We start from the raw sequence: 20,307 nt of genomic DNA on the forward strand, positions 1-20,307 counted from the left end.
GACCTTTAAAAAGATGCTCTCCATCCAATGAATAGAAACGAGACATTTGCTTATGCAGCCAACATCCATCCTAATGCTGCTATTTATAATGACTTGTTGGATTGTGGATGCTCAAAGAGGGATACATTGTGAGACGTTTGGTTGAGAGAGTGGAACCACAAAGCCAAGGATGCAGCAATACATCAAGAGGACCAGAGATCTGGGCAAAGTTATCTAACAGTGATAGACAGATGATACATTTCAGCACATTAACATATGAAGAATTGACACAAAATTGCTTTTTGTTTTGTTTTGTTTTGGTTTTGTGACCACTGAAGCGTGTGCTGATATACTTGGAGCAAACATTTATAGTCTAAAATACTTTTGTTAGCATTCTGAGGAGGAGGGGCATGGACTGGAAGAGGTCAAGCTGGTTTCTCCTGCTGGAGGTGACTCAGTCAGAGAAACCAAAGATGTCCAAAATGGATGAAGCCACATTTTGAAATGCTGCAGTCGTTACTCCTGTGTGCATCTGCTCCCTGCATTCTGAAACATTTTTTTTTCTTTTTTTTTTTTCTTTTTTTTTCTTTTTTTTTTTCTAATTGTCAGGCTAAATTTGCACATATCCGTTTGTTCTTGGACCAATATTGCTCTTCACCTCAAATAGCTTTTCTCTGTCCGCAGGATGTCTCCTTCCTCTCCTCAGTGCATTGCAGATGGAAATCAAAGTGCCTCTGCAAGCTGAGCCCTGCTCTTCTCTTGCCATTTCCATCATCTCCAACCTCCTTTGCATTTCTTTTACTCTGAATTCAACCCTCCCTCCTTAGGACCAGCCTGTCCCTTTCCTAGGCACTGGAAACTCAATTATTTTGCATCATTTAATGGTCAAGGGCCAAAGCATGGTGTCTCTGATCTTATGCATCCTTCTGGGATGGAGCTGAGCAGGAGCCCTGCTTGTCTCTGGCCACATTAGGGAAATTTATAAGGGAGAATGGAAGCTGCTATTTTGCCAAGTTCTTCTGACAGCTGGCTTTTAACACAGCACTTCCCCGCTGGCTCTGTGCAACACCGCAGGACTCAAGCAATTACAAACAGCTCAGCACGCGCTGTCCGCAGAAGGGACGAAGCCACATTTGCGGAGCATCCTCATGCAAAGGAGTGTGACTGCTGCTGTCCACACTGGCCTACCCTCAGAGTAAATATCCTCAGATATTCCCAATCCAGCTCCTATTGCTTGTACTAAAAGCTTCCAATATCTAGTATCAGCAGATAGCCTTTTATGTTGTGCATTTATAAGGTAATGGGGTGTTCCTGCAGGTTGTTTGGCAAGTGTTAAATATGTTTGGGAACATAACCACAGGAAATGTCATTTCCACAAATCATATTTTACCGTGAAAGGAAAAAAAAAAATCCTGCCAAGTTATGTTTGAAACAGCCCTGTCCCTCTAAGGAAAAATAAAACAGGGCACTTAGTTTTGGGGCAGACTTTTCTGAGCTGAGATACTTCATCAAGTTGATTAGCACCAGTTTGCTTTGTCTGTTTGACATAACTGCCTCTATCCAAGCTGCCATAGCTCTGGGGCTACTTCTAAGACCAGGCATTTATATCCCATTTCCAGCAGCATCCTTGGTCTCTGCATGTTTTTGGTGATGCTGAGTGGACCCGCACCAACAGCACTTAGATCCTGAGCTTCGGTGCAATGCTGCAGTGGTTCAGGTTGATGTGGCCCCAGATTGCAGTGAAACTTTTTGGGGATACTGAAATGTTTTACTGAGATTGGAGATAACAAAATGAAATATTTTGACACTTTAAATTAGATTTTTTTGGGGGGGAAGGGGTTAGGGAGCATTACCATTAGATGAAAAATTTAGTTATTTTGGCACTTCATTGCAATTTTTGGCGAAATACAAGTGTAAGAATAGCAGATGGAGGGATGGAAATTTCCATTTTTTTAAACAGGCATAGTAGTTACGAGGCTCACTTAACACTTCACTCAAGGATGTGCTATTTGCAGCTGTTAGATCATTCAGTTTGTACTTTGGTGCCCAAACCTGCAATTAAGAGAATGAGATGACTTGCAAGATTTAGGGTGGTGGTATTTCTTCTCCTATCATACTAATGAAAATAACCATATAGGACTCTGATTGTAATTACTGTGCACTTAGGGTGTGGTAGTTACAGTGTAATTACAAAATTTATTAGGGTGGTATTTATACCCAGCAAAGTAAACTGAAACCATCTGCAGCGCCCGAGGGTGGCTGGTGGACACCGATGGCTCAGGCTGAATTTATCTCCTGGAGCATCGTGATTCATTCTCATTCAGGAAGCAAAACAAGAAATAATGATGGTTGCCTCTAGTTACCAGTCACAGGGAAATCATCAGTAAATAAAGCTGCTACTGAACTTCAAGAAGCGATGAGCCGGGGAGGTTGGGAGGAGAGCGCAAGGTCAGCTCCTGCACACACAAAGCTGCTGTGATTGTGGAAAGCTGTTTTGAAGGGCAGTGTGCTGGAAAGAGTGGGTGGATGAGGATGTTGTCTTTGGGTCTTGCTGGATGCAGATGAAGAGGGTTAATGACTTGCTAGACTGGGTGTCAGGTCCGACTCCAACGGTGGTCTTTCTTCATGTCCTTCAGAGAGGTAATTAGAAAAAAAAGTCTTCCTTTCCCTCAGTTCTTCCGTTCTTTCATCCTAAACGAGTGTGGGGGTAACTGAATTCCCCATAATAGGGGTGCTTGAAGGTGCAGCTACTAAATGGAATGAAAAAAGGGGTATTAGTCAAAAGCAACCCCTTGACACACAGCTTTTGAATGCTCAAATAACTGGGAAATGAGTGCTGTACTTCCAGCTGCCTGAAGAGAAACACTGGGCTGAAGTTCTCTGAGAACCATGCCTGCAAACCCAACTCACAGGAGGTGAACCAGGCACCTGTGTCCTCCAACAGCTGGAGCCAGACTTTCTTTGTAGGCTATTTTGGCTAGATTTGCTCATTTTCCTTGGAACAACCAGGAAATGGAAATGTTTCCTTCTTTAGTCCCTAAAGAAGCTGGAAAGAAGCCTTACAAGGGACTGATCTTCATCTGTGGACAACCAGCACAGGTCCCACCAGTGCTCCCTACAGTGGTGGCACCCCATCCCTGCCTTTGCCCCGTTTACTCCCAGGTAGGTGCCCTTCTGCTCCCAGCTCACACAGCACTACGTTCTAGCTGGCAACTCTTTGCAGCCTCTTGACACCTGGAAATTGAATTAATGTTGTGTCCACCCCCTCTCTGAGATCATTAACGAAGAAGTTAATCAGGCTGAAGCTGATGCTGATCCCTTCTCTCCCCTGTTCACCTGAACACTGCTCAGCGTTATACATCACACACGGTCCATCGGACCGTCTGTGTCTCAGCAGTAGTGTCATTCGCTGGTGGTGTTTGATTTAACTCTGGGAGGGAGATGGCTTTGTACTCCTAATGGTTGCTTCCTGTTGTCCAAGCATTTTTATATTGAAATCACCTTGTATTGAAGAGCAGTATTGCTGTTCCCAGGGGCTGGAGAAACTGAGGCATGGAGAAGAGCACTCAGGGGCTAGGCTGGGCTCCTTGAGCAGTAATGATACCTGGGGTTCAGGCAGGAAACTGGGCTTTCTGATTTCTAATTCTTTCTATATTTTCTCTCTCTTTTTTTTTTTTTTTTTCCTCTTTACCCATTTAGAGAGTTCTGTGTCAACTTCCTATATACAGGAGTAGAAGGAGATATTCTACAGTGGAGTGGGGAATAGGTATTTACTAATGCCCCAAGGGAGGAATAATCCAGGTGTACATGCTCAGGGCTGCTGCCATCCAGGCTGGGCTGCTGGAGCAGCATCACTATGGCACCCAGTCCCCCCTCCCCTCTTGTCTTTACTCTCCCTTTAGAAGACAAAACAGGGCTTTGTTTTTCCTGATCAGAGTAAAGCATCCCCACGCAGAGCAGCTTGCAGCAGAAATGGCAGAGGTCTCAAACTTTCTCCCAAGCCCAGGCAGCATCTTTGCTGAGAGATTTACTCCATGGACCACATCCGCGCCCAGTTCTGAGCCAGGAGCATCAGTTGCTATGGTGACTTATTTGGAAAAGTCGTATGGGGAAAGTGCTGATGTATTTTTAGCTTTGGGTAATGAAATTTAACAGCTGGAAATAAAGGTGAGGACCAGCCAGGGTGTCACAGGTTCATGGACCGTGGTTTGGGATGGCTTTTCAGCAGCGCTGGCAGGGCTGCATTTGAGGAGGATGCTCAGCCCCGTGGCTCACGTGCTGGATGCCGTTCAGGGCAGTGCCTGCAAGTATGTCGGAGAAGCAGGAATCACTATAAAGAAAAGCTGATAAGGAGGTGGTGGTACATGTAAAGATAAAGAGGAGGCACTGTGAGGTCGCAGCTGCTTCATGTACAGTGTGTTCAACCTATTAATAGCTCTTCAAATATACCTCTGCACAAGTGGTATTTATAGACTGTGAAAAAAAAAAAAAAACAAGGCGCCATTTGGGGTTTGGGGTCAGGAGTTGGTTTGTGAAGGGTGTTTCAGGGTTGGTCAAGAGTTCACGTTTCTGGAAGGCATGGAGTAGAGCTAGAACTCTAATGTGTTTTTTTTGTTTGTTTGGTTGGTTGGTTGGTTGTTTTTTTCCTCCAAACAAGGTTCAAATTTTGTTGTGCTGTTAAATGCAACTTCTGAAATCGGTGTATCTGGAGAGAATGCTTGCTAAACTGAAACTCAGATATCCTACTGAGAAGCTCCTGTGCAGATGTAACTTATTCATATAATTTGGATCAGTCTAACTGTGTGTAAACTTTTCTGAAGGTAGACTCATATTTTATTTTCTAAAACACTTTCTCAGCTCCCTGCAGTATTTTTAGTTTTCATCTTCAGCTGTCAGAAGTTTATTTTAAAATTAATTGATTTCAATGTAATATTTTCTGCACTTTAGCTTTCAGCACATCATATGAAAATAGATTTCACTACAGCTGGCAGTGTCTAATGGGATTTGTTCCTACTCCAAAGGCTCTCTGTATTATGTACTGATACTTCCAGCCGAGCCTGCTTTGAGCAGCCTTACCACCTTTTCATACTGCTGAGCTTACACTGCTTGGGCTGGCAGGGAGACAAAGTGGATCCAGGCAAATGTTTAAGTTTAAGGGAGCCACAGCTGATGCATACCTGCACCTGAAGTGTAGATATTGCAGATCTGGCACAATATGCACTGAAAGTAATAGGATTTACTCTTTGTGTATCAGTGGGCTCTTTGGCTGGATAAAAAAATTGATCATATCTCATCCCGATAACCACAGCTATGATGAAGATTTAGCAGGACGTCACAGAGGTGCCCTGGCCATGGCACATCACCAGGGTGTTGCACATAACAGAGAGCAGCTCACATGAATTGGCATAGACTTTGTTAAGGCACTGGAGTCTTCAAGGGAGGCGGTGAACACTGATGGGAGGTGATTTAGAAGCAGCCTTTGGATTGTAAAGTTTTAAATAAAGTGTTAGCAAACACATCACTGAAGCAATTTCCTGACGCTTCCAGCTTTTTCCCAGGAAGACCAAATAGCATCCCTCTGTTATCCCTGGGGAACAGAGGGAGGCAATGTGGTGGACTCCATGGCAGGATCAAGAATGTTTTCTTGTTTCTGAGGCTTAATGCCTGACCTACCCGGAGCTGGTCAGGCGTTTTTCATCCCGTCTGTTTTCTGGTAAAGAATACATTATTTTTCAGTTTTATTCTCCTGCCAAACCTGCTAAGTTTTCCCTCTTACCTCTCCAATGAGATGCTTTCACGTGAATGCTAAACTCCTCTGAGCAAAGCTGCAGAGAGCCCCACATGGTGGTTTCTCACACATCCTCATTCTCTGATGCCTCTTGACCACCCTTCATCTCTCCCAGTACACTCGCCAGCAGTGGGATTTCCACAGCCTCTGTCTTAGCATGGGACAAGGGCTGTGCATCCCACCTGGGAGGCACAGTCTGTGGAGAGGGTGAGGACATCTCCAGGTGATAATTTGTCCCAGCATCCATGAGACTTCACTCATGTTTGCCCCCGGGGCTGTGCAGGTTTTATTACTGGGAGGAGTTGTGGCGGTGGCTGCTCTGCACTGATGAGCTGCTCTTTTTTGCAGGCAGCATCTGCAATAGGTAGGTGGACAATACCTTAAATAATAATAAATATATCACAGCAAAGGTCATGAAGGGCTGACTGACATGTGGTTGCCAACCCAATTAATTGTTGACTATCTTCTCAAAGGATGTAATAATAAGGCATCTTGTGTTTTCCTCTCCACAGTGTGATGCACAGATCATTTAACCAAAACTAACAAATCCATGCCTTCTTCTCTCCCCACCTCCAACCAAATCCTCTCAAGTAAACATGCTCCCAGCTGGCCAAAATGTTAAAAGTGCTTGGCATTGGCAAGTCAAAGCCACTTTATACGGGGAGCTCGGTGGTGGTCTTCAAATTAAGAGACCTCTGAGGAGTGGGAAAGGCACGGAGCTGTTGAGGTGGCAGAATTGTGGGGTCCTTCACAGGGATGTGCAAGGGGAGAGCAGATATTAAATGCTGGGACACACACACACACCAGAATTAGGAATCAAAACAAAGTCAGATGTCAGAAGCTGAGCCAGGCTGAGGAAGAATGATGGAAGTGATTCCTTCGACACTGTCAGCATTTTATTGATCTGAGGGTGTTTATTGCTGAAACAGTTGTAAATTAGAGAGGAGCTATGAAGAGGAGGGAGAGATGGAGAATGCCCTGGTACACTTTAAAAGATGTACACCTGCATTTTTTGGGTAAAGGAGGACTAGTTGCAGAGCCCTGCACCCTGCAGGGGAGGCAGTCAGCACCCAACTGCTGCTGTGCACGTGGTTTTGTAGGAAATGTCAGAGCCTGGTGTGACATACAGTAATTCTGTCTTGCAGGCATGCTGAGGGGCTTGGAGAAGGGCTGCTGGAGAAGCCCCTGGGGTTGGGGTGTGCAAGGGGGCTGTCCTGCAGAGCAGGATGGCTCTGGGGGCAGATGCTGCAGAAAGGGAAGGAGATCAACGTGGAATGAATACATAATTTTGCACAGGAAATAGGTAGTGTGAGTGTTGATGCTGTTGCATATGTCTATCTGCATACAGTTTGAGTGTATGCACCCATGAACATATGAATACATTGACTCGAAATTATCAAATATGCCACGTCAACATTAGAAAAGACAATATATGCTGCTGCTTTGTCCCCTGTGCACAGGTACATTGACCAGGAAGTCCTCCACCATAATAACACTTCTTCCCTCTCCATTGCAGAAATCCGTGAAGCTTTCCGGGTGCTGGACAGGGATGGGAATGGCTTTATATCCAAGCAGGAGCTGGGCATGGCGATGCGCTCGTTGGGATATATGCCCAGTGAGGTGGAACTGGCGATTATCATGCAGCGCCTTGACATGGATGGTGAGTCCTCGCTCTTTGTTCTTCTCTGTTACCAGCACAGGGTGGCTTTCCCAGTGCATTGCAGCCCATGTGTGGGGCTCAAAGAGCTCATGGTCACCAATGAAGGTCTTGGGTGGATGCATGGTGAGGTGTTGCCTTTCACTACAGCAAGTAAAGGAAAGATGAGCGCGAGCCATCCACCTCCCATACATAAACCTGCCTCTCAGGCAACCCATGCAGGGGAGATAGAATCACCGAGTCATAGAATTATTGGGGTTGGCAAAGAGCTCCAAGATCATCTCATCCAACCATCACCCTACCACCACTATCACCCACTAAACCATGTCCCTTAGCACCACGTCCAACCTTCCCTTAAATACCCCCAGGGACGGTGACTCCACCACCTCCCTGGGCAACCCCTTCCAATGCCTGACTGCCCTTCCTGAGAAGAAATGTCTCCTCATTTCCAACGTAAACCTCCCCTGGCACAACTTGAGGACATCCTCTCTAGTCCTATCACTGTGAGAAGAGGCCGACCCCCAGCTCCCCACAGCTTCCTTTCAGGCAGTTGCAGAGAGCAATAAGGTCTGCCCTGAGCCTCCTCTTCCCCAGACCAAACACTCCCAGTTCCCTCAGCCGCTCCTCACAGGACTTGTGTTCCAGGCCCTTCACCAGCTGCGTAGCCCTTCTCTGAACACACTCCAGAGCCTCGATGTCCTTCTTGTAGTGAGGGGCCCAAAGCTGAACACAGCACTCAAGGTGCAGCCTCACCAGGGCAGAGTACAGGGAGATGATCACCTCCCTTGTCCTGCTGGCTATACTAGTCCTGATACAAGCCAGGATGCCGTTGGCCACCTGGGCACACTGCAGGTTCATGTTCAGGCAAACATCAACCAACACCCCTAGATCCTCTGCACAGCTTTCCAGCCACTCTGCCCCAAGCCTCTAGCATTTCATGGAATTGTTGTGGCCAAAGTGCAGGACCTGACTCTTAGAAGAAGACAAAGTGGCTTTGCCAACCTTTCTCTGCAAAGCTGCAAATGTTCTTTTGCAAGACCATTGTGACCTTTCTGTGCTTGTTTCTGGGCAGCACCTGGCCCAGTGATGCTTCCTGGGACATGAACTGGGCATGCAACCAAGCAGCATGGTCCTGTGGCCTCACTGCTTCTTGCAAGTAAAAGATGTTGTGGATGGGAGCTGTGCTGTGTCGTAATGAAGTGTTGCTGGGTTTTGAAAGAGAAGTTTAGAAGGGTGGAATAATTTTGAACAAAGTCCTGCTGTGAGAGCTCCTCAAACGATTACTAAGAGGTAATAAAAGAAACAGAACCCACCATTAACAGGAGCTGAGAAATGTAGCATCAGGATGCTGGAGCCGGGGGGGACTTTTTAACTGCCGCAAAGCTACAATCAGAGCTGATCGCAATAAGCAGGCTGTCTTTAAAATGCCCTTGGTCAGAGCAGAAAGGGAAGCCTTCCTGGTGCAAGGAGGCTGGGCTGCAAGTCCAGCCTCCTCCCTCCCTTTTACAGACAGACGTAGCAGGGTGGAAACACCGAGCAAAGGTAAATGAAATAATGCCAAAGTGAAGCACGCTGGATGCAGACCTGGTCTGAAGGGGGATGTACAGCATGCTGACATGACACTGGCATCCTCAGGAGACAGCTGAAGAGCAGAGCCCATGGGAGGTGGTGTCAGCTCCAACCTCCCTGGAGACATCCGAATTGAATACCCCTGTGAGATGCGCGATACAACTGTATTCATCAGGCAGAGGAAGGGCAATAACCTCCTCCAGGGTGTTTAGAGGCAGGAAGAGCAAATAATGCAAAACCTGGCGGATGGAGATGATCAGTTGTTGAAGTGATCTCATTCCTGAAAGAAAAGACCAAAACAAACAAACAAACAAACAAACAAACAAAAAAGAAAAAAAAAAAAGAAAAAAAAAACATCACCTTTAAAAGCATTTTCTCCAGAAATTATTGTTTGCACCTTGTTATGTGCTGGCCTTTCCTAGCAGACCAGGTGATTTCTCTAGACTTTGCAAAAGCCAGACTCAATGTGGTGCCAATTCATGGGGTCTTTTACTGAAGCTGTGCTTTTTTGGAAAAAGAGTGCTGTGGACTTGGCTGCCAGTTCTGATTCATCTCCAGTTATTCCCTGACTCTCGGTCTCACAGACTTGAGACTTTGGCACTCATCCTTGTACACTCCTAGTGTGTGGGGACCTGTAAGCCGAGAGGTGGAGTTAAAATGTAGAGTAATGGGCTGCAGATGGAAGGTGTTAAATTCCTGTTGGAGGTCTTTCAGAAAGCTCAGTGTGTTTTCTGCCAAGATGGGGAGTGATCTTCCATCTTCCAGCTCAAAAGTTTCTACAGCTCCAAAGGTTCAGTCCAGGGGTGCTGGGTCCTGTTCTGGGTCCCGTGTCTCAGCTGCCTGCTGTTGCAGTGATTTGGGCAGGATGTTTGGGGATGAGACCAAGTCTGTGAAATGTGGAGGTCAGGTGGGCCAGACACTAAAACAAGACTGGGTAATGGGAAATTCCTTAGGCATTGAGTGAATAGGGGAATATTATGTGCAAGATTTACCTTGCCTGCAAATTGAATTAATGCTATACAGCTTGAATTAATATTACGTAGCTTATGGCTTCTCCAATGGATTGTGTCGGAATTTTGTCTTGTCATATCCAGACCTTTTTTTCCATGTTTTAGCTTGAAAGCACAGTGGGAAACAGCAATAACTTCCTCCTCCTTCTCCCACTGTGTGTGAACATCATTCAGTAGCAGGGCTCGAACCCAGCGAGCTCCGGGGGGTGTCATGCATGCCCTGCGCTCCTCAGGACAGCCTTACCCTGCCTCTCATGTTCTCCTCTTGGGGGGCTGCTGAATTTTTCCAAGGCTTTGGCACAGCACTGGGTGGGTGGGGAGCTCAGCTGGATGAAAGGCCCCACTCAAGGATGAGTCCCCTTGGCCATAAAATCCAGGGCAGAGGCGGTAATCCTCCCGCACATCCCCAGGCACCTGACATAAATGCTGACATTACGGCAGGTAGCATGGCCAGACAGACACTTCTCCACACAAGGCTGCTGCCAGTGTCTGCTAATAATGAGGTAATACAATTGGCAGTGGTTTGTATTTAATCTGAACCAGCCTGAACAGACCTAGTGCAAACATATGGTTTTCGTCAGAAATTACCTTGGGAGTGCATTCGCGTTGCAGGATGGCAGAGTATCTGCCGTGGCTTATTTAACTGATGGGCTTCTAATAATGAGCAATTGAAGCTGGCCTGAATTTGGTTTTCTTTGCTCACTGTTTTCTGTGGGGATAAGGAGGGAGCCTCAGGCATCTGGGTCAGGCTGTGGGGTGGAGAGACCATCGAGGTGCAGGAGCTGCAAGGCCTCCCTGGGCTGGACCAAACATGTTGCACTGTATGCTGGAGTGCTTTTGTGGTTGTGCATAAGATAATATGACATGAACATTTGACACCTGTATGTCACCAGCCAGAAAGGATCTCATTGAGCTCGGTAAATAATTCAGGGCTGAGCTCCAGAGCTGCCCAACGACAGCAGCTTCTGGGGTTGCAGCAGCTCTTCAGTAACGCACAGAGAAGCTCCAGATCAGAGCAGAAATGGAGGTGCATTTCATAATTCATTGCATTTGAAGGCAAAATTTAGTTGATTAGGAAATACTGCTTGAACCTGAGTGAAAATGGCAATTGCTCAGCTTGGATCTTGCTAAGAATGCCTTCAGAGATGTCTCAGGGCTTTTAATGCCTCCATGAAGGTGATGAGTGCTGCCGTAACCTTCCCATCACAGATGTCACCCCAGCAGCCTCTCACTCTGCCTCTCAGCAGGGCACCACTGTTTTACTGGCATGGAGGGATCACCTTCACAGGTTGCCTTGATGCCAAGGTGCTGCTTGCAGTGTTCCCCTTCAGTCTGTTATTCTCCCTAGAGGTTTCTTGTTTTATGTCCTGACCAAGCCAGATCTTTCTTTCCTCATGGGAGCAGATCCTGCTCTTGGTGTGGTGATACATGCAGCAAAGCACAAACCGTGTTCCCCCAGAAGCCTCCTGACAGCAGCTGAAACCAAAAGGGAAGTTTTCAGGCCTCTGATTACCTGCCCTTTGTGTCATGAATTACTCACTTTGGCCACCACTATATATTTTTCTAAATTGTGTTTTGTTATATTATGATTGGCTACATCCCTACTATACTCACTGCATTCTTCAGATGGAAAAGAAGCCTTTTGTTTCCTTCTTCTTCTGCTCCTCCCTTCTCTTCTCAGCTTTGAGTGGGGGATAGGTAGGACCATCCTCTCTTTACCCTGGAAAATTTTAAGAGTCACGTCAAATCCCAAGGGATAATTTGATTTCAAATATTGCAGGTTCCATTAAACACGGATGTGGTGATGTTGCAGACATGACGGGCTGTGTCTCAGCCCTGGCAGTGACATGGTGGAAATGATAATAATGAGTGGATTTGCCCACGGGGAATGTCAGTGGGGTGATGCTAATGATGCTCAAGAGCTTTCAAATGTCCTCTAGGGCCCAGAGCAGCAGGAGGGGACTCCTGCCCATCGGGATTATGGGGATGAGGGTTGGCCTATGCCACAAAGCCTATGGCACATGGAGAAGCTTGGGTTCGATGCCATGGCACAGCAAGGCTGCCACAGGGCTGGGGGAGAGGGAGAGAAGTTCGGCCAAGAAACCACAAGATGGGTGTCAGCGTGGGTTGGGGCTGGCAGAAAGAACAATATGCATTTTCCCATGTGTGTGCAATTACAAACTCACAGCAAATCCTATGGTCAGAAACAACAGGGATGGTGGTTGAATATTCCCAAGAGGCTAACCACGTGGATGCACACCAACTTGGCTTTTTTTTACCCTAATAGCCAGGGTAAGTTTGGGCTGCTGGGGCAGGAGATGTTTCATCCCCGTGCTGCAGCAGGGGATGAGTTGTAGGAGCCTGTGGCAGCATGGGGCAAGCCCTCGGCCTGCTAAGGCTCAGCCTCCCAGCTGCATCTGGCCTCCCAGCATGGCTTCCATAGTGCTGCTGAATATCTACTTCTTGACCGGCCTCACTGGAGGAAGGCAGGCATCAGAGGCCAGAGTATGCAATGCATTTCCTAAAAACGCCTTCTCCACCCTATTTTCCAACTCCCCATGGTGTTCTGCAAGATTTGCTTCAGGCAGCTGGAAAGGATGGCAGCAACCACTGGGGAAAATAGTATAGCTGGCATAAAAACTGAATTAGGGAGAAAAATGAGAATATACTTGGAATATTTCAAGGTCTCTAGAGAAAGCTTATAAATCATCAGAAATACCCTTCCGTGAACTACTGGAAGAGGCTGTGGTATTGCTGTGATGGGAGAGATTAAATACCAAAATAGAAAAGAAGGCAAAGGGTTTTTTAATGCAAAAATGCCTCTGTTTGGGAAGGAAGGGGAGGAATAGTGTTTCCATCGCTCCAAGCATGATTCATGTTAGACCAAAGCTTTGCTTACATCTAAGTAGAGGTGGTGCATGACTGTTTGCCAGCAGAAGGTTGTTCAGTATAGGTGGGCACCTCTCCAGCGTGTTGTGCCTTATGGGGACATATTGTTTGCTTTTTTTGTCTGGAAATAGAGGCCAGATTTTACCTTAGTTTATACCCTTGATTTGCTTCATCCTTAGACATAATTAGGTATTACATGAATGTAAACATTGGAGACTATGAGAGGTGAATATATTTCTGTCTGCAATCTGGAGAATGACCTGAAATGATCTGTCAGTTTGTGGAAAGTAAAATATTTTATATATTTATTTGCTGGCAAAGGATTTTTTTTTTTTTTTTTTGTAAATTCTTCCAATTGGCAGTAATGCTAATAAAAATGCAGAGAAATGGCACATTAAATGTGTTGCCTTATCCGGGATGCCTACTCTTTAAGCAGACATTAGCAATAAAATAGATGAATGTGTGACTTAAGTGTCAAACTGTTTCGTTACAACATCAGACACTTTTATCTGAGGAATAAAATAAGCACTCAGTGTACTAATTGGAGGAGCAGCTGGTTTTCAGTACCCTGGAAAAATAACTTCAGGCTAACACACGACTGGAAAAAAATAATCCAGTGTGTCAAATTGTTTGTTATTGTGCAAACAGGAAATACTTTGATCAAGCAAAAGACAAGCTGGCTCCATCAGTGTACAAGCAAGCTACCTGTTACCTCTTCATCACATTATGTGACACATCAGCACTAACAGTGACAATGCAGCACTTCCTGTGGCATCCTACCGAGCAATTAAAATGAAAAGAAACCCCAAATTCAAATTCTGAATATTCCCAAGCTGCTTTTTGAAGGTTCTTTGTGGACCAAGAAATTTCAGAGGGGGGAAAAAGATAAAAAAGCTACACATGGTGACCCTGGCAAAGCAGTTTTCGAAGGAAGGCAGCTCTCCTGGATGGCAGGTCTGAGCTGCAGACAGCTTCGGGCAGCCCCATGGCTGCAGTGGGGTTGCAGTTTTGTTGCTCTCCTGTGCTTTGCCTGCTGCTCCGGTGCATGCTGACACTTGCCGTCATCCCCTTTGGGAAGGGAGTAAACTACACCAACCTAACTGGGAGGCATCAAGGGATGGTGTCAGAATACTAGCAATCTCCCTAAAAGTTCTCTGAGCTGTTGTGCCACTGTTGCCCTGGTTTGGCTGCCCTCGCTTCTCTGTGCCAGGGAAGGGACAACAGGACTGGGTGCTCCCCCAGCTCCGCGCGCTGGATGGTGCCGCAGGGGTGGGGACAACTGAAGGCCTGAACAGGGAGAACTGGAGAGAAAACCTGCAGCCTGCAGGAGGGGTGATGATTTGCTTTTCGATGTTACATGGGCAAATGTTTGTTTGTCTGGAAGATTAGCTAGCACTGCCCTGTGTGGGACAATGATGGCATGGCCAAGCTGCAAAGGCTAAAAACATTCTTCTCTTTCTTTTGTGTCTTCCTCTTCTCCTCCACTTCTAGCCCTCCATTTTCTTGCCATGGGTAATTCATTGTGTTTAAACATTTCAATGTGAAACTGGAGAACAACCCAGGCTGGTTGTTATCCAACATGTTCATGTTTTCTATGTTCAAGATGCAAAATTAATAGAGAAAGAATGGACAGGTTGTTGCAGACTTTGGGCTTGTCCTCTGTACTCAGAAGCCTGTGATTTTTGTGTATGAGAAATGATCTAGCAGCATTTCAGTGTGCTTGTCCTTTAATGTGTGCTGCTGAGCTGGGAGACTTGGTGGGTGAGATGTATTTGATGAGACTTGTCTTTATTTATAGAGGCCACTGTCTCCATGTCTGCTCTGATTTGTAAAATAGAGATTATCACATTATGTGTTCTCACTGCAAAGAATGAAGAGAAATTATTGTTGCTGGTGAAGCTAGTCAGATTTGCAGCTCAGTACCTGGAAGAGGTTCATAAGTAATATCAAAATCTGTCTTCGACGCAGTGCATGTGTATGCTACAGGGAGCACATGCGTTCCTCTGTTTTAACAAGCCTGTGATTCGTTACTGGCTGTCTTGAAGTTGTGCAGAGCTGTCTGATAGCTGCCGTGATGCACGCGGAGATCGCCTGGTGAGAAAAACTAATTAAAGTCTGGTGTAGACAGGATGTGATTTTGCTCCTCTTGATCCACTTGGCAAAGGGATTGACTGGTTACAGCTTGCAGGATGCAGGAGCCTTTGCAGTTCTGCAAAGACCAGAGACCTTTGTGGCCTTACCTCTGTGTGCCTTTGCATGGGGGGAAGGTCCTGGAGGGGCAGAGAGCAGGGTGGGGGGCACAGCAGGGCAAGCCACAGGCAGCAGCCCTGTGCTGCCTTCCCCTGCAGGACAGCTAGCGCAGGGTCAGTAACTGGGTCAGCCTGTGGCTTCCTGGGATCACATGAAGCTGGCACACTGCTCACATGGTGCCTGATGGATTTATTTATTTATTTATTTATAAACTGCAGTCAAAGTCATTGGTTTTGTTGGACTTTTCTTCTAGCCTCCTCTTTGTTCTGGTGCTTGCAGTGGAGAAGGAATAGGGCACACCTCCATTCTCCTCAGTCACTGTCTCTCCTGGACAGGCTCTCCTTGGGCAAATGTGGGCACTTACTTAATAGGTCTTTTGGTTTTAGTGAGGAAGCAAACAAGCTCTCTGCAGCTGTTTCCCCTTACCTGCCAGAGAAGCCAAGGGGCTGTCAGACTGAACAACTCTCAAGGTCCTTTTCTCAGGGCAGTGAGGGATGCACCCCCTATTCCATCTTCCTGGGCTCTTTTCAGGCCTTTGAGACCCCATGCAAATTTTCTTCTCTGGGAAACTATGTCTGCACAGTTTGCTGATCTTCTACATGTAGTCGGAGTTGAACCACACAGCCAGCCCTGCTCAGCTGCTCCTAATACTGTGGGACTTGGAGGTGCCCTTAAGGGATAGAGTGAGCCCCAGTGGAGATGTTTCATTCATTTCTTCAGCTCTGGCTCCAAAAACGACTCTATAAAGCCATGGGGATGAGGAAGAGAGCTGGCGAACAGTAAAAGAGTGGCCAATCAATATGCCCCCACTGTCCCCAAGGAGCAAGAGAAACTAGAAATGGTAGCTTCTATGCGTGCCTTGTTCGGGGATATCAGAGACCCTCTGCAGGCGGCCTTGGGGGACAGACCTCCCAGGGAATGCGAACAGGCCTCTTCGGAGACAGGGGATGCTCATTGTCATTCTTCTCCGTTCAGAGGACTGGTGGCACGGTCCATGCCCATGGATCACTGCGTTGGCAGGTGAGGGAGGTCAAGCACCTAGCTCTGCCAGTGGCTCCTCTCTGGTAACGTTTGGCCTCGTGATGCTCTGTGACTGCAAAACAGCTGTATGGTCACAGGAGAGGAGCTTTATCTGTTCTCCTCAGCCAAGTTCATGGATTTCTTTTATGCTTTTGAAGTCAAAAGTTTTATGAAGGACTTTCCCCAGCTTTGGTAGAAGTTGTGGAGTGGGGATGTAATTAGGGAGGAAATCTCTGGGTCATGCTGGTGGTCGGGCTGTTCTCCTCTGACCTTAACATCTCTGAAACTGAAATACTCACCTGAGAAATATCCTGTGGATGGAGCTAGTCTGTGCACATCTCTGCACCAGTTCTAGACACAGCAGCAACATCCTCCACCAGACTGTGTTATCATTGCCCAGGTTACTTTATGGACGCACACAATGACACAGAGCGGGACAGAGAGTCACTGCAGCTAGCTATTATGAGAATAAAAATAAACAGGAGTGTTGTGTGCGCCTGGGACCCGAGCTGCAAGCAACTAGCTCATTAACTTTAAATATATCACCTAGCTGCACTCTGGAGGTCAAACTCAAGAAAAAAATGTGGGAATACTTATCAGTCTACACACAGCGGATCCTCATCTCCATTTAAATCTCTGCATCACTTCAGTGCCATGGCAGAAAACTTTCTGGGTGGAGGAAGAACAAGATTATCCTGAGATTGGTGAGGGAGAAGACTTACTTAGGAAGAAGTCAGGTGGGATTGTGCAGGGTCCCAGTTTAATGCAGAAGGCACTGAAAGCTGGTGCAAGTTTCTGCTCTGCCCTTGGGTATGGGCAATGCAATCCATGCACATTTTTCCTCTCTCTTTTTGTCCCGTCTCCCACTCTGTCATTCTCCCAGCCTGATGAATATTTAATTACATCCTCCAAGGGAGCTGCTCCAACTTGGAGGCTTTTGGACAGACAACGGTCGACTGAAGGCTGGGGGTTGAGCTCTCCCACAGGATGGAGGGCACATGGGTTCATGCTGCTGCTCCACTCAGCATTTAATTATGTCTTCAGAGCTAGAGAGCTCTGGCAGGACAGTTTGCAAGAGCCCACATGCAGTCTGATGCTACCAGGGACACGGGGATTTGCTCAGCCTGATTCCCTTCTCCTCTTCCAGGTCCAGGCCAGATGGCAGATCCTGTAAGATCCAGGACAAATGCATCAGGAGAAACAAAGGATGGGGCTCAGGCTACATGGGGGTAGTTTGGATTGGTGCAAGGTTGTAGCTGGGGGTGTTTTGTGCTGGGATTGCCCTCCTTGGTCGACTGGCTGCAAGGCTCTGCCTGCTGGCAAACACCTGCACATTTTCTGCTAAACCTCCTCTAATAAAGGTGACCATCCTTTCTCCCCTTCGTTCAACAGCTTAGGGAAGATGAAATTGGTTGAAGGATCAGGTGCACAGGTAGTGTTTTCCTCCATCCTTCCAGTTGCGGGGGTCAATATTGAAAGGAACAGGAAAACCCAGCAGATCAATACATGGCTTTGAAGCTGGTGCCACCGACACAGTTTTAGGTTTCTTGATCATGGGAAGGTCTACATGACACTGAGCCTACTGACTCCTGGTGGGGAGCACCTTTCTATGAGGGGGGAAAGGATTTTTGCCCAGGAGTTAGCAGGGCTGACTGACAGGGCTTTAAACTAGATTTGAAGGGGGAAAGGGACATAAACAAGCCCACCGGCGATAAGTGATGGGACTGCACTGCAATTTTTGAGGAACTGCATGCTGGGGAGGCCCTTCAGTCTGCCCCATGAGGGGCTGAGTTGAGTGACAGACATCTGAAGTGTTTCTATACATACACGCGCAGCACGAGAGACAAGCATTTCAGCTTCCCATGGTATGGGAAACAAACAGAAAGAACTGGAGATCTGTGTGTGGTCGCAAGGCTACGATCTCATTGCAATTACAGAGGCATTGTAGGATAGCTTGCAAGACTGGAATGCTGTCATGGAAGGCTACGTGCTTTTTAGAAAAGACCAGCCAGGAAGGTGAGGTGGCGGAGTTGCTCTTTATGTGAGAGAGCAACTGGAATGCGTGGAGCTCTGCCCAGGGGTGAACGAAGAGTGAGCTGAGAACTTAGGAGTAAGGATTAAAGGGTAGGCTACCGTGGCTGACACTGTTGTGGGTGTTTGCTGCAGGCCACCCGATCAGGAAGAGGAGGTAGATGAAGCCTTCTTCAGACAGCTCAAAGTAGCCTTCTCAGTCACCAGCCCTGGTTCTCTTGGGGGACTTCAACCACCCTGATATCTTCTGGGAACACCACACAGCTAGGCACAAACAGTCTAGGAGGTTCCTGCAGTGCATTGATGACAAAGTTTTGACACAGGTGGTGGAGAAGGCAACAAGGAGAGGTGTGCTGCTGGACCTTGTACTAACAAATGAAGATGGACTAGTTGGAGATGTGAGGGTCAGGGGCAGCCTTGGCTGCAATGCCCATGATATGGTGAAGTTCAGGATCTTGCGAAGAGGAAGCAGGTCAAAATGTAGGATTGCAACCCTGGACTTCAGGAGAGCAAACTTTGGCCTCTTCAGGGATCTACCTGGAAGAATCCCATGGGTTAGGGCCCTGGAAGGAAGGGGAATCCAAGACAGCTGGTCAGTATTCAAGTATCACTTCCTCCAAGCTCAAGATTCGTGCATCCCTATGAGCAAGAAGGCAAGCAAAGGGAGCAGGAGACCTGCATGGATGAGCAGGGAGCTCCTGGTGAAGCTCAGACAGAAGAAGGAAGTTTACAGCATGTGGAAAAAGGGACAGACCACTTGGGAGGAATATAGGGACATTGCCAGAGTATGCAGGGATGAGACAAGGAAGGCCAAGGCTCATTTGGAATTAAATCTGTCAAAGGATGTCAAGGACAACAAGAAGAGCTTCTTCAAATACATCAGTAGGAAAAAGAAGACTGGGGAAAATGTTGGCCCATTGCTGAATGGGGAGGGTGCCCTGGTGACAAAGGATACGGAGAAGGCAGAGTTGTTGAATGCCTTTTTTGCTTCAGTCTTTACTGCAAAGATCAGCCCTCAGGAATCTCAGACCCTGGAGACAGGAGAGGAAGTCCAGAGAAAAGAGGACTTTCCCTTGGTCTAAGGGGATCAGGTCAGAGATCATCTAAGCAAAAGACATCCACAAATCCATGGGCCCTGATGGAATGCACCCACGGGTGCTGAGGGCGCTAGCTGATGTTATTACTAGACCACTCTCCATCATCTTTGAAAGGTCTTGGAGAACATGAGATGTGCCTGAGGACTGGAAGAGAGCCAGTATCATGCCAGTCTTTAAAAAGGGCAAGAAGGAGGACCAGGCAACTGTCATCCTCACCTCCATCCCTGGAAAGGTGATGGAACAGCTCATCCTGCAAGTCATCTACAATCATGTGGAGGATAAGAAGGTGATCAGGAATATTCAGCATGGATTCACCAAGAGGAAGTCATGTTTGTCCAATCTTGTATTCTTCTATGATGAGATGACTAGCTGGGTAGATGAGGGAAGAGTGGTGGTGTAGTCTACCTTGACTTTAGCAAGGCTTTTGACGCTGTCTCCCATAACATCCTCCTAGACAAGCTCAGGAAATGGGGTCTAGATGAGTGGGTAGTGAGGTGGATTGGCATTTGGCTGGATGACAGAGCTCAGAGGGTTGTGGTGTGGAGTCTAGTTGGAGGCCTGCGGCTAGCAGTGTCCCCCAGGGGTACTGGGTCCAGTGTTGTTCAACTTGTTCATCAGCGACCTGGACAAAGGAACGGAGTGCACCCTCAGCAGGTTTGCAGATGACACAAAGCTTGGAGGAGTGGCTGATAGCCCAGAGGGCTGTGCTGCCATTCAGAGGGACCTCAACAGGCTGGAGGGTTGGGCCAAGACGAACCTCATGAAGTTCAACAAAGGCAAATGCAGGGCCCTGCACCTAGGGAGGAATAACCCCAAGCACCAGTACAGGCTGGGAATGACCTGCTGGAGAGCAGCTCTGCAGAGAGGGACCTGAGGGTCATGATGGACAGCAAGTTAACTATGAGCAGTGTGCCCTTGTGGCCAAGAAGGCCGAGGGTATGCTGGGCTGCATTTGGAAGAGTGTTGCCAGCAGGTCAAGGGAGGTGATCCCCCCCCCCTCTATTCAGCCCTGGTGAG

At 47.2% G+C, this 20,307-nt stretch overlaps 1 protein-coding gene and 1 long non-coding RNA gene across 2 annotated transcripts in view; one reads left to right on the top strand and one right to left on the bottom strand.

Moving 5' to 3' along the window:
* Nucleotides 1-20,307, top strand: part of CALN1 (calneuron 1) — a 123,206-nt gene that overhangs the window by 38,587 nt on the left and 64,312 nt on the right. The window contains exon 2 of the mRNA XM_035342925.1: nt 7,284-7,427. Within this exon, the coding sequence (XP_035198816.1) occupies nt 7,284-7,427 (144 nt within the window). The remainder of the gene's footprint in view (nt 1-7,283; nt 7,428-20,307) is intronic.
* On the bottom strand, nt 1,437-17,957 carry LOC118176166. Its single transcript, XR_004755288.1, has 3 exons — nt 17,691-17,957; nt 1,531-1,533; nt 1,437-1,447 (listed from the first exon to the last, which is right to left on the bottom strand). It is a non-coding gene; the product is annotated as an uncharacterized LOC118176166 (long non-coding RNA).

The sequence above is a fragment of the Oxyura jamaicensis genome, chromosome 19, assembly GCF_011077185.1.
Source record: "Oxyura jamaicensis isolate SHBP4307 breed ruddy duck chromosome 19, BPBGC_Ojam_1.0, whole genome shotgun sequence".
Classification (NCBI taxonomy): domain Eukaryota; kingdom Metazoa; phylum Chordata; class Aves; order Anseriformes; family Anatidae; genus Oxyura; species Oxyura jamaicensis.